The sequence below is a fragment of the Dreissena polymorpha genome, chromosome 7 (genome assembly GCF_020536995.1).
Source record: "Dreissena polymorpha isolate Duluth1 chromosome 7, UMN_Dpol_1.0, whole genome shotgun sequence".
Taxonomy (NCBI): domain Eukaryota; kingdom Metazoa; phylum Mollusca; class Bivalvia; order Myida; family Dreissenidae; genus Dreissena; species Dreissena polymorpha.
In genome coordinates this window covers 41,596,550-41,610,456 of record NC_068361.1, presented here as the reverse complement: position 1 = coordinate 41,610,456, position 13,907 = coordinate 41,596,550, and the positions used below count along the sequence as shown (strand labels likewise).

The following is a 13,907-nucleotide window of genomic DNA, read 5'->3' as shown; positions in this document are numbered from 1 at the left end:
TTTCATATAAATGTTGAAATATAATTATTGTCAGTACATTTTTGACGACACTGCTTCAGGGAAGCAGCTTGTCTAAGTTATCATACCATGAAAATATTCTTCACAATGCGACCTATGTAAAAGACCGAGCCAATCTGATTGAGTTAGATAAATTTTCTCAATTGGCATACCTCTCTGATTATCATTGATAAAGGTAAAGGCAGCTTGGTTCCCATCCTCTTTCAAATTTATCGAGAGGTTCAGGACAGGAACCATACACGAAACTGCCAGGTGGCACTTCAAACGCTGTGACACTGGGAAAACCCCAAATGTAGTCATATTTAGATTTGATTGAGAATTTAACCTGCCTCCCAGTTTCGCTGAATGGGTCAAGTTCCCCACGGGCGTTACTTCCCCGTACCCCCAATTTTTTTTTTCATAACCAAATATTTTCGTACCCTAATTATTTTTCAATCCCAATTTTTTTCGTACCCAATTTTTTTCGTACCTATTTTTTTCGTAACCAAATTATTTTTCGTACCCCAATTTTTTTGGTATAATTTTTTCCAAACCCAAAATTTTTGTAATAACAAAAACAATTGTGGTGATGTAGATATACTTAAATTGATGCTTTTATATCCATCCACTTCAAAAGCATCGTCACACAAGTACTGTCAGTACTTTGATTCTAAATATTGTAAAGAACTCACAATGGTGAGCGGAAGAGTGGAGTTTTACACGTTTTTTACAAAGAATTTAACGGATGCTGGTTCATACCTTGATGGGTCTCTCCATATTGGGCCGTTTCCACCTGAAGTAGATCAGCACTGTGACAGAGAGGCCAATAGCGAGCCAGTTGACAAAGCTCACGTAGTTGATGAGGGCGTACATGTTGGACGAGGTCAGGTACACCAGCGACAGCAGACCCTGTAATTGTTTTACTTTATTTCAACCAATTCACTTCATTTCATTGGAAGCCCACGGCTTATTAACCCTTTACCCCTTCGATACATATTTAACCTTTTACCACTTAGATGCGTATTTAACCTTTTACCACTTAGATGCGTATTTAACCCTTTACCACTTAGATGCGTATTTAACCCTTTACCAATTAGATGCCTATTTAACCCTTTACCACTAAGTTGCGTATTTAACCCTTTACCACTAAGTTGCGTATTTAACCCTTTACCACTTAGAAACATATTTAACCCTTTACCACTTAGATGTGTATCTAACCCTTTACCACTTAGATACATATTTAACCCTTTACCATTTAGATGTGTTTTTAACCCTTTACCACTTAGATACATATTTAACCCTTTACCACTTAGATGCCTATTTAACCCTTTACCACTTAAGATACATATTTAACCCTTTACCACTTAAGATACGTATTTAACCCTTTACCACTTAGGTAAGTACTTAACCCTTACCACTAAGATATGTATTTTACCCTTTACCACTTAAGATACGTATTTAACCTACTCACCATGAAGAGGCAGGCAGGCATGGGCGTGAGACGCTTGATCTGTACCATGCAGAGAACGTGTGGCATGTGACCTTCACGGGCGCCCACGTAGAACAGTCTGAAACAGGACGGTAATTCAATGTAAACCCTTTACCACTTAGATATGTAAACTCTTAACCACTTAGATGAACATTTTAAAAACTTTGTTGTCCCATAGATAAGACCTTCCTTAATAAATTAAAATTGTAAAGGCTTTATTTACTAGCCAAAGGTACTGGTGAGCAGCAATCAGCATAAAAACCTGAACAGACTGGGAGTAACTTGCAGGCTGTTCAGGTTTTGTGCTGTTTCACATAGCCATTGACGGGTTACATCTGAGCTAGAAAGGGTTAACATGTATCAGACAGAGCTCCAGATAAGGATTTGTGAAATTAGTAACGGTACTGCCACTGACAGAAAAAAAAGGAGTAACGCTTAAAATCAATTAGTACCTGTACTACCATATCCAAAAATACAGGTAGTACTGTACTACCCGTGTTCTTGGATATTGAAGGGTGTATAACTGACTTTACAGAAACATTTGCAGCAATTATAATGAATATATGTAGCTTCTTAAACAGTTACTGTATTAGGTTTTCCATTCTGAATAATGATGCAAATACAACTACACATTAAAACTCATGACTAATACTATTTCTTCATTTTTCTTGACAAGAAAACACAAGCCAACTAGTAAGCTATGTAAATGAACACTTATTTCACTGTCTCATCCGTTTCCCATCGTGTTTTCTAACGTTTTAAGCCACCGATGCAATCAAATTGTTTAATATCGGGGCGACAATGTCTTTTTCTGGCTTTGCAGATTTAATGTCAGGATGGTTAGACGACACCGTATGTAGTCATTATGTGACAACAAAGAGTTGTTTTGAACCGCTTTCGGTTAAGCCGGCATTCCATTGCACGCAGACATATTGTTTTTGACGGATTTACAAGTTACAGGAAATCACGCGACAAAATAGACAATAATATATGAACCCAGTCTACAACTTTTCAGCAATTTAAATTTACGAAAAGCGCCGTTAGGTTATAGACCAACAAATCATTCCGCGCTGACGCAGGCGTATCGGTACGGCCAGGTTGTTTTCGTAAATGCGTAGAATGGATATTAAAGTCGTAATTGTACATCCAGTTTATAAAAATAAATGCGTAAATCTTCAAGAAAAAGGCGTATTTACGGCTGTATCTGGAGCTCTGATCAGATATGCAATACAAAATACTCTCAAACTAGGGAAATTAGTGTGCAGATGGACTCCAACTTTATTTTAAAGATCACCTCTCTACATTTAGCTATTTTATGGGGTTTTATATATAAATTGTAGTCTACTACCTTTTTCTTAAGATAAGCAAATGTTCATATCTTATAGACAAGTAAATGTTGGACAAAACAAACTGAGACCTACAAAGAAGGGCAGTAATGGAATGTACTAACAGATCAGTCTGCAAACAACATAAGGCTGAAACAGATTGATTGCGCAATCATCAAGGACTTTCCCTGGGACCCACTGGGACAATAATTGCCTTCTGTCTTAAAAGTTTTGGCATTCATCAGAATATTTTTGCACCAAGCTGATATCGAATCATATGTCCATCCCAGAGTATTTATTTAGAAAAATAGCCCTCCCTGCAGAATATTATATTAAGAACACAACAATAAATGCAGACCATGGACAATTTAAAAGAGAGTGAATGTGAAGCTTTGAGACAAAACTATTTAAATCAAGTTGGAATTGAAAACAAAATCTGATCCTTGTATAAGATTCAATTAAGTATTAATTATCAAATCCTTGTAAACATCTGAAGTTGCTCTTTTAGAAGAATTTAGTGACCCATAGCTCTTACAGCGCATTTATAAATGCAGACACATATACATTTAGAGCTACAAGGTCATACCTGCCACTGAGAAATGTTTACATCCTCAATTCAAGGCAGATGACAAACATTATAAAATGAGCTCCCATTTACAGATGCACATAATGTCTCAAGCTCTGACATGCATTTAATCACGCCAACCTGACGTAAGGCATGCTTACAGAACATGTGCATCTTAACAGCCCTGTTTCCATAGAGACACAAGGTAACTTAACTGTGCTTTTAAATAACACCATACATGTATTGTGCATTGACAACTAATTGTATCATTAACACATACATACACATTAGACAAGGCAAAAAAAGCAATTTAAAACAAGATGAATCAGAATAAATTCCGTCATTGAAATGTTTGCTATGAATCATAAATACACTATTGACATTTTCCTTATTCAGTCTCAACACCATTTGAAAATCCTGTTCAGTTAAAATGCCATTAAATTCAACAATAAATGAACAAAATCAAAGCAATAATAAGTGTGCATTAATTTAATTGGATTCTTTTAAGTGTCTGTACGTGCTTTCTCTATACAGGTGAAGGATGCTGGTTAGTTTTGGAGATCAATCCTTTTATTCACCCTTGCATAAATCATCTACCGGAGTATATAGAAATCTCATAGGAGAGCATTCAGAAAAATGTACACCAGTTATGTTCCCCTAAGTAAGACAACATAAACCCATTTAAGCCTAGTGGACTCTACCATCCTTCTAAATTGGATCAATTTATTTCCAAAATTAGGGATTTCTAGTATATTTATTTCTATATTTAGAAGATTTCTTACAGAAATTCCTTTTAGCAAACAGCGCAGACCCTGATGAGACGCCGCATCATGGTCTACGCTGTTTGCCAAGGCCTTTCTTCTAGACGCTAGGCATAAATGGGCAAATAAGACATCTTTTTTTGATTGAGAAAAACAATTGTTTATGTGTTTTCGTCTAATTGTCTCTGAATTAATGATGCAGACAGACTGTTCCAATACAGACAGAAATTTGCATTACACTTGACTTCATATGCCAAATATCTCTAACTGGGAATGTGATTCCAACATGGGAAATCTGCAGTCTGCAGTATGCATGAAGCATTCCACCTCCAGTATAAAAACAAAGACTGTACAAAACACTTAGAAAAGTTGTGTGAATGTGTTTTCAGTGGAGTTGCCAAAAACTGTAAGATTGGTAGGTCTTAATTGTTAATTTTTTTCAGATTGGAGTGGAGGTGGAGGGGGGCTATATTTGCTTGTACAAAGTACATTGTTTGTTTTCAATAAGTTATTAAAGATTTAAATTTTACAATTTTACTGGATTTATGACCACTTATTTTAAAAAGATCTTCTTTGCACTTGAACATCTCTGTCAGTGTTTTGTTTCTTGATCATATGAAGTTCTATCCATTAAACAACTTGTTACACAATAAACCCCACCCCTCCCCCCACCAAACTGCATGTTGATGCACACACTGTGGTAAATACCAAATACACAGTGTAACATTTAATACAAAAAATACAAGCAATGCATCAACTTGTGTTTTTAAACAGCTAAGACAAGTTTAATCACTGTCGTGTTAACTATTTTCATTTTTATTTTGTTTCCCAATGCCTCCTTCTTACAACAAAAATATTAACTACAATTAATTTGCAAATATTATTTTGATTTCCCAGTGTGCAAGTTATTCTGCTTACTGTTGGACAAATCAAAACTGAGTGCTATAAAGTTGGCCAGAAATGTAATACCAGATCAGTCTGCAAACAACATATTAAGGCTAAAACTGATTGATTGCGCAATAATCAGGAACTTCCTCTGGGACCCACTGAGACAATCATTGCCTTCTGTCTTAAAAGCATTTGGAATTCACTGAAATATTTTTGCACCAAGCTGATATCGAATCATATGTCCATCCCAGAGTATTTATCTAGAAACATAGCTCCCCCCTCCCCCAGAATATTATATTAAGAACACAACAATAAATGCAGACCATGGACAATTTAAAAGAGTGTGAATGTTAAGCTTTGAGACAAAAAGATTTAAATCAAGTTGGAATTTCAAACAATATCTGATCCTTTTTATAAGATTCAATTAAGTATAAATTTTCAAATCCTTTTAAACATCTGAAGTTGAAAAAAGAATTTAGTGACCCACAGCTCATACAACGCATTTATAAAAGCACACAAATTTTGGAGCTCACTCCCGCCATTGTGAAATGTCAACATCCTCAATGCCATTCAGATTACAAACCTAAATGAGCTCCCATTTATAGATGCAGATAATATCTCATGCCCTGACATGCATTTAATCAAGACACCCCTCTCTGCATGACCAAGTGCATGCTTACATATCAAGTACATGTACATGGAGAACTGTCTCAATCTGGAGGCAATTAAACCTTTACCACTTATATACCTATTTTGCTATATTTGTAGTTCCATAGAATGTTAAATTCAAGTTACAAAGGCTTCATTTCCGACCTTTAGATACTTGTGAGCAGCAAACAGCATAAAACCTGAACAGCTGTTCTCATTTTATGCTGGTTGCAAAAGCCTTTTTCACTTTGCTTCTTATGGGGGAAAGGGTTAATTAATCATGGACCATTTAATGATAACTTCACTGTGCTTGTAATTTACACGATACATGTATTGTTCACTGACATCTTATTAAATAATTGTACACACATACACACCTTTAGATTAACTGGCATGAATATACCGTTTACAACATCCTCATTCAGATTTAACGCTATTTTAAAATCCTGTTCAGTTAATATGCAGTTGAATTCAACAATAAATGAACACATTCAGAGCAATAATACATCTACTTGGATTTTATTGGATTCTTTTAAGTGTTTGTATGTAATTTCTCTGTAAACAGGTTAAGGATATTTGCTTGTTTCGGATGTGATCAATTTTTATTACCAGGGTATTTATGAGTGTATAAATAATCTATACAAAAATCGAATTGGTTTACCTATAAGAGCATTCAGACAGTCATACACCAGTCATATTTGTCAAAAGAAGATATCATTAGTATTTTTTAAAATTAACCCTTTACCCCTTAGATACATATTTTGAAACATTCATAGTCCCTTAGAAAGTTAAATTGAATGTAAGACCTTTCCTACTAAATTCAAGTTTTAAAGGCTTCATTTCCAACCCTTAGATACTGATGGGCAGCAAAAACATCAAACCTGAACAGACTGAGTTACTCGCAGGCTGTTCTGGTTTTATGCTGTTTGCACATAGCTATTTTCACTTTGCTTCCGAGTGGGAAAGGGTTAAAATAAATATTCATATGCTTTCCTTTGTCAAACTGTCGCTGTAAGAATTGTACAGACACTTTACCAATACAAATAGAATTTGTCATTATACTGGATTTCATATGCCAAATATTTTTCAAAGGCAATGTGATTCCTTCATGTAAAATCTTCAGTGCGAGTGAGGCATCTTCCAGCATAAAAACAAAGACAGTAAAATAAATTGAAAAGGTTATGTGAATGTGTTTTCTGTGGAGTTGCCAACAACTGCAAGGCTTGTGGGTCTTATTTGTTTATTTTTTATGGGTGGAGATAGGGAATAGTATTATTGTGTGTACAAATGGTTTGGAAAGGGTGAAATATCTCATTATTTTAATGGATTTATGATAACCACTTTAAAGAACAGAAATTCTTATTGCATTGGAACACTGTTTTCATACATTTTTTTTTTTTGGAAGTTCTATTCTACAACTAAGGACACAATCTCATACAGCCCCCCCCCCCCCCCAAGCACACACAGTCACCTTCTCTCTTTGGAATGGGAAAAATCACATTATTTTGACTAAATTTGTATTTCTTATTGCTTACAAATACTTGGAAATTGATAGATAACATGTTTTGAATATTATATGAGTCGCATTCTGAGAAAACTGGACTTAATGCTTGTGCGTAAAGTGTCGTCCCAGATTAGCCTGTGCAGTCCGCACAGGCTAATCAGGGACGACAATTTCCGCTTTTATAGTATTTTTAGTCTCAATGAAGTCCCTCCTTACCGAAAATCAAGTTTAGGCGGAAAGTGTCGTCACTGATTAGCCTGTGCAGGCTAATCTGGGACGACACTCTACGCACATGCATTAAACCCAGTTTTCTCAGAACATGACACATATTTACTAAGACTCAACTTACAGAATTGGATGGGAAAAATACTAATTGTTTTTGAGATTTATTAAAATTATAAATATTTTTTTGAAACATTCAATTGGGAATTTTTAGTTCCCATTTTGGAAATACAAATACCTTTTTCCATACGGAATGGTTCCCTATAACTGCGCTGAATTTGAAGGAATAACACAATGCTGTGGTTACCTTGACGATGTGAAGAGGATGCCGTTCACACCTCCAAATGTGGAGAGGGAGACAAAGATGGGCATGATCACCCACGCCATCTTGTACAGGCGCTGGGCAAACATCTGGAAACAAACACAAACATTGACATGGTTTAAACATGAAACAACCCAACGCCATCTTGTAGATGCACTGGGCAAACATCTGGAAACAAACACAAACATCGACATGGTTTAAACATGAGACAACATTGTTTAAACATGAAATCTATATCTATCAGATCTATATAAAATCCAATCTACAGTGAAAGATTTTATGTGAATATTGCATGGAAGTCAAGAAATGCATGAACTTGATTTTCCTAAGAATTTACTTAAGAGCAAAGACTACTTGAAGCACTGTCAAGTTGACCTTTTTCGTGTCAGGCATCATGGCTTCACCTCACTCACAATGGCTACACCTCACTAACCTGGGCTACACTTGGCTCACCATGGCTACACCTCACTCATCATGGCTACCACTCACTAAACATGCTACACCTCATTCACCACGGCTACACCTCACTTACCATGGCTACACGTCACTCATCATGGCTTCACGTCACACACCTGGGCTACGCCTATTACTCGCCAGGGCAACATCCTACTCATCACGGCTACAACCCAACCACCACTGCTTTACCTCACTCACCACTGCTATATACAGGCTACAACTCACCACAGCAACTGCAGCTCCACTGAGCACCTCCGAACGACTGATGGTGGTGAAGTACGCCACATTCGTGAACGTGTACACAAACGTCACCAGGCTGATACTGATCCAGATGGCCTTTGGGCAGTTCCTGGAAAAAGAAAAATATAGTTAACCCTTTACCACTTAGATAGGTATTTTGATGCATTTGTAGTCCCTTACAAAGTTAAATTTAATTAAAGACTGTTCTGGTTTTAAGCTTTTTCCACATAGCACTTTTCACTTTGCTTCTGAGTGGGAAAGGGTTAACCTTTCGTGGCGTTGGTGGGGCTTCCTACCCGATATTTTTTTACATGTCAAAAAATATCGAGTAGCGGTTGAGTAGGAAATGGATCGAGAAGCGCTCGGGGAGTGGTCGTGTATAGGTCGAGTAGAAGATCAAGTTGATCGTGAAGCAATCGTGAAGCGATTGGATTGACATCTTTTAAACAATCTGTACCCGATCCGCTCGACATCTACCGGAGTTATTATAGATCGCAACACGATCCACTCGACCTCTTTTCGATTTGATGTACAGATTTACTAGACGGCTACTCGACCGTACACGATCACTTTCTGATTGCTATTCCACCATACACGAGCTCTGTACCCGATCCGCTCTACCTCTACCCGAGTTAATTTAGATCGCTTTGTACAACTGTAGTACGACCATCACGATCTGGTCGTGTGAAGATCTGGTGGCGATCGAGCTGAGGTCCACTTGGTCGAGCTGAGATCGTATAGGGCTTGCGTATAGGTCGAGATGATTGAGCGGAAATCGGAAAGATGGTTGAGTGGACGTCGTGCAATAGTCTTGTGGAGGTCGTGTGTTATCGACAAGAGGTTGAGAAGAAGTCATGTATACTTTTTTAGTCGAGCTTGGTCGGGTTTGGTCGGGAAATTTCGGTGATCGGGATGACCGAGTTGATCAGATTGGCAGTGCGAACCCACCTTTAGCGTCAAGAAAAGGCCTTGGTAAACAGCGTAGACCCAGATGAGACGCTGCATGATGCTGCGTCTCATCAGGGTCTGCGCTGTTTTCTTAAAGGAATTTCTGTAAGAAATATTCTAAATATATAAATTTATATACTTAACATCCCTAATTTTGGAAATAAATTGATCCAATTTAGAAGGATGGGAGAGTCCACTGTGCATAAATGGAGTAAGTATAATCTCTGAGTAATAATGTTATCATGAATGCAGAACATTAAAATGTTGATGAATTGCGCACATAAAAAAGTAGGGCATGGAATTCAGATACAAACAAGCAAGTTGGTTCAACAATTATCAGACAGAACCAGAAATAAAAAAGCACCTGATTAAGAAATCACAATGCAAAGTCTACCTAAACTGACAGCTGTACTATGCATTGACTGACTTTATCTACTTCTTATTCTTTGTATTATGCTCTCTGAAGTCAGACTGTAGCTAAATTCGGTACAAACACCTCTGAAGGGCATCAAATGATATCTTACATGAGTAACATGCAGAAATGTATTCTGATTTGATTGCATCCAATTTGTAAACATCCATTACCTTTTTTTCCATTCTAAGATTAGTAACATTCAATAACAGTTCTTCAATCGGTATATGAAAAATTAAAGGGCAAATTGACCGTATTTTCCATGTTAATAGACATGAATAAATATTCATATTGATTAAAACACTTTTAATGCGGCTTTAATATATTTGAAGAAAACATATAAACAACACTAACATTTTTAAACATGGTTTCTCTTGATTTTCAACTCAAGTCTACATACAAGTGCACTTGAATGGAAATAATAGAACTGGATAATAATTGATTTCACTACTCTTAACATCATCCATCAATAGTGCATGTCGGGGTACTAAACCAATTTATGCCTAGTGGAATCTCCCATCCTTCTAAATTGGATCAATTTATTTCCAAAATTAGGGATGTCTAGTATATTTATTTCTATTTTTAGAATATTTCTCACAGAAATTGCTTTAAGCATTATGTTGCGTCTCATCTGGGTCTACGCTGTTTACCTAGGCCTTTTTTGTAGACGCTAGCAGGTCTCCCGCTGCCGTTCGCCAGATTCAATGGCGAAAATTAAGCAAATTCAGCGAATAAAATTATCGAAAACGTCCGGCAAACAATTTTTTTCATCTATCATCATTCACAATTGTAACACATTTAGCCTTTAATCATTACAAACATTACGAACTTCTCGAAATTGAAATCAATTATCAACGAAGATGCCGGCCCAGATAGTTAACTATTTCAGCTGTAGACTGTGCTTCAATACATCGCCGTGTTATTGACCCGAAAAATTGATACGCAGTCTGCATTAACACCTGTCAGAACCGGATATCGAGACAAAGGAAACTGACTGGTGTGAAAATAAAACAATTGTGTATCCGTTGATCTTATTGGCTTAAATAAACAATTACATCTGATTAAAGATTGCTGCCGATTTGCTGCCGATTTCAATCAATTTGAGTAAAAGCTGTTAGCGAATTATCAACTTAGTCACACAATGACCGCAAGTAAAGAAGTTGATAATTGATTTTAATTTTGAGAAGTACGTAATGTTTGTAATGATTAAAGGCTAAATGCGTTACAATTGTTAATGACGATAGATGAATGGGGTATAAAACCCTTGACATTTACGGCGAAAGTGTCGGAAATTGTGACTGCCATAATGGCGACCATAGGCAATAAGCGTCCATTGGACTCTGATGAATCTAATGACCCGGTCTCAAAAAAAAATCAAATCTGATAATAGATCATTCAAAGATGTTTGGCTTTCGGTATTCATGTGTTAGATTATAATGCAAAATCAAAAAACGATGTATTGCAAAATATGCATACAGTTTCAAAAATTAAATTCATTCACATCTGGGTGTAGTATTTTGTTTTTTTTTGTTATGCACACATGATGCAGATTATGGCCTTCTGCTAAAATGTATGTTCAAGATATTATGTGCTCATGTAATGTATATTTATCATGTGCTTATTTTATGAACAAATGCTTTAGTTATGATGTATGTACATTTATAAATGGTTTGTTGTAAACTGTGTTTTTTTGTTATGCACACATGATGATTCTAGTAAGAAACATATTAAAGCTTCTTTTTTAGTTTCTTCTTTTACACCACTGTAGCCTATACTTACAACAGGCGGTTCTGAATGCTTTGCTAAAACTTTGGCTACAGTTTCTAAAATTTGGCTACAAAAAATCTTTTGGCTAAAAAAAATAATTTTTGGCTACAGAAATTTTTGGGCCAGGGGTAGCCCTGGCTAGGCATAAATGGGTTGAATGTGAATTTTAAAACATCCTTTAATATGTAAATGGAATCACTTTATGAGGCACACAATTGAGATCATGACCTTAGGAATGCTTTATCTGCTATCTATCCCCAGCTGTTCTTTTGTACCAGTTGTCAATTTGGAATACTGGTATGAAATCAGATTTGACTGATAGTGTCTTTGGTTGATGCAAATTGGCACAAACAAAATTCAAATGTAGTTTCAACAGGTTGGACAAGTCCGGTTTATGACAAGAACGCTTTGTTCCTACATTCTGGCTGGTGGTCAAAAGGAACTAAATATTTAAAATGTATCTTGAAAGGTTAGTTTTGCCCTCAACTCTGAACCAAATGCGTTTTCTTTTTTTCTCTTACTATTTTGAGACTGGGCCCCGGCCACTTTGGATTGGGATTAAATCAAGATGCTTTGATAAAATGAGCTAAATGGTGCGATTTACACACACAATAAACATACCTTCAATTGGTGATTTAAGACTGTTACTTGGGCAAAAAAAAATAAAAAAATTGACATTACCTTATTTCGGCCCCACATTTTGCAAAAATTAAAAAACACTTAGATTAATGTCAACCGGCCCTCCACCAACCCCTTGAAGACTAGTGTACAAACCCTGACTCTATTCACAATGTTGATCCTGACTGAACTTTAGTTCAACTAATCCTTTAAGACTTTTAGTCTGCAACCAATAGCTGCTTATTGGGTATAACAGGCTACTTGAGCTGATAACAGCATCACATTGGACAAAGAAAGTCCGGTCACTGTTACAAGTAATCCACAGCTTAATATACTATTGACATGTCGTACACTTGGGAAAAGCTCCCATTTCCTCCCCTATGATAAGGGGCAGGAAATCAGCTGATTACAAAGGCCTTATTTGGTACTTAAAGCTGGGAATCGACTCTTTGACTTTCACCTGCTAGCTGTGTGTGCAGCTACCATACAAGTAGGTCAAATCTAGTACCTGTTACAGTCTGTTATATATTATTGCTATTAAGTAGAACCCAGTGTAGCGGATCCGTGGTCAAGTGGTAACACACTGGCTTCACAATCCAGAGATCGCTGGTTCGATCCCCCGCTGCACCTAACCTACTAACTCGTCTTTCGCATGAGACGTTTAACCAAGGTGCGGTGTACTAGGTGCTATACACCGGGCACTAAAAGACCCAGGGTCACCTCTGGAACGGGGTGTCTCCTGTATCTTGCACAATCCCTCGTAACCAACTAACACGTCTTTCTGGGGGCGATGGCCATATGGGAGACAATCCCGGTGCACTCGATAAAAAATAATGAAGAAGAAGCAGAACCCAGTGAAAGTACAATAAACCACCAAGCCTTACAGAGGTACATGTAACAATTATTGTACCGGTATCTTTACAGCAAACAAACCATTTGTCAATAGTGAAAATATGAGAAGAGATTAATGCATTGTACAAAAAATCACAATGCCTCATTCCTCCAACACAAACACTGCAAAGTGCTTCTTTGGGTAGTTAATGGTGCTTATGCTATATTATGTATTTTTTTGTGTTTCATCTTTTTCCAAGGTAATCATACCACAGGTTTATGATTGTAGACACAGACCTCGGCAACAATGCAAGTCAACATCTCACTCTCCCCATCATTGAATGCCAAGGACAGAACCAAGGTTACTGCAAATAATTTGTGATGATAAGTTCTCTGGCTCCAGTTGGAAGGATTATTGAATTTCTGTAACTTCACAGCATTGTGATAGTGTTTACCCTTTGCATGCTGGGAAATTTGTCGTCTGATCAAATGGCGTCTGCTGAATTTCTAAAATTAGCATTTTCTTGGATTTTTTTCAAAGAATACTATCAGAATAGCAAGCAGTTTGGATCCTGATGAGACGCCACGTTCTGTGGCATCTCATCTGGATCCAAACTGTTTGCAAGCCTTCAAAATTTGGTTCCAGCATTGTGATAGTGTTGAATTTTATTACCCATGGCATAAAGTGAATATAACTGACAAAGGCATGTGTTTGTTGGGAGGACTCAATTAGACTGCCCTAAAATCAACACCAATATTTTCCAATACATGTGTACCTGCTATAACAATAACAAATGTAAATAAGGAAACTATGTTCAAAATGATCTACCGTAATTAACACTAAATTTTCAGACGTCCACTTTTTTGGCCAAAATAATTATTTTTCGTAACTCTAAATTTTCTGACATACTGGT

General features: G+C 36.8%; 1 protein-coding gene across 9 annotated transcripts in view; it reads right to left on the bottom strand.

Moving 5' to 3' along the window:
• LOC127836834 (large neutral amino acids transporter small subunit 2-like) overlaps positions 1–13,907 on the bottom strand; it is a 46,791-nt gene that overhangs the window by 13,975 nt on the left and 18,909 nt on the right. For all 9 annotated transcript variants that reach the window (XM_052363441.1, XM_052363442.1, XM_052363443.1 and 6 more), the window contains exons 5-8: positions 8,403–8,526; positions 7,707–7,810; positions 1,469–1,565; positions 757–906 (exon numbers count right to left, since the gene is read on the bottom strand). In XM_052363441.1, coding sequence (XP_052219401.1) covers positions 757–906; positions 1,469–1,565; positions 7,707–7,810; positions 8,403–8,526 — 475 coding nt within the window. The remainder of the gene's footprint in view (positions 1–756; positions 907–1,468; positions 1,566–7,706; positions 7,811–8,402; positions 8,527–13,907) is intronic.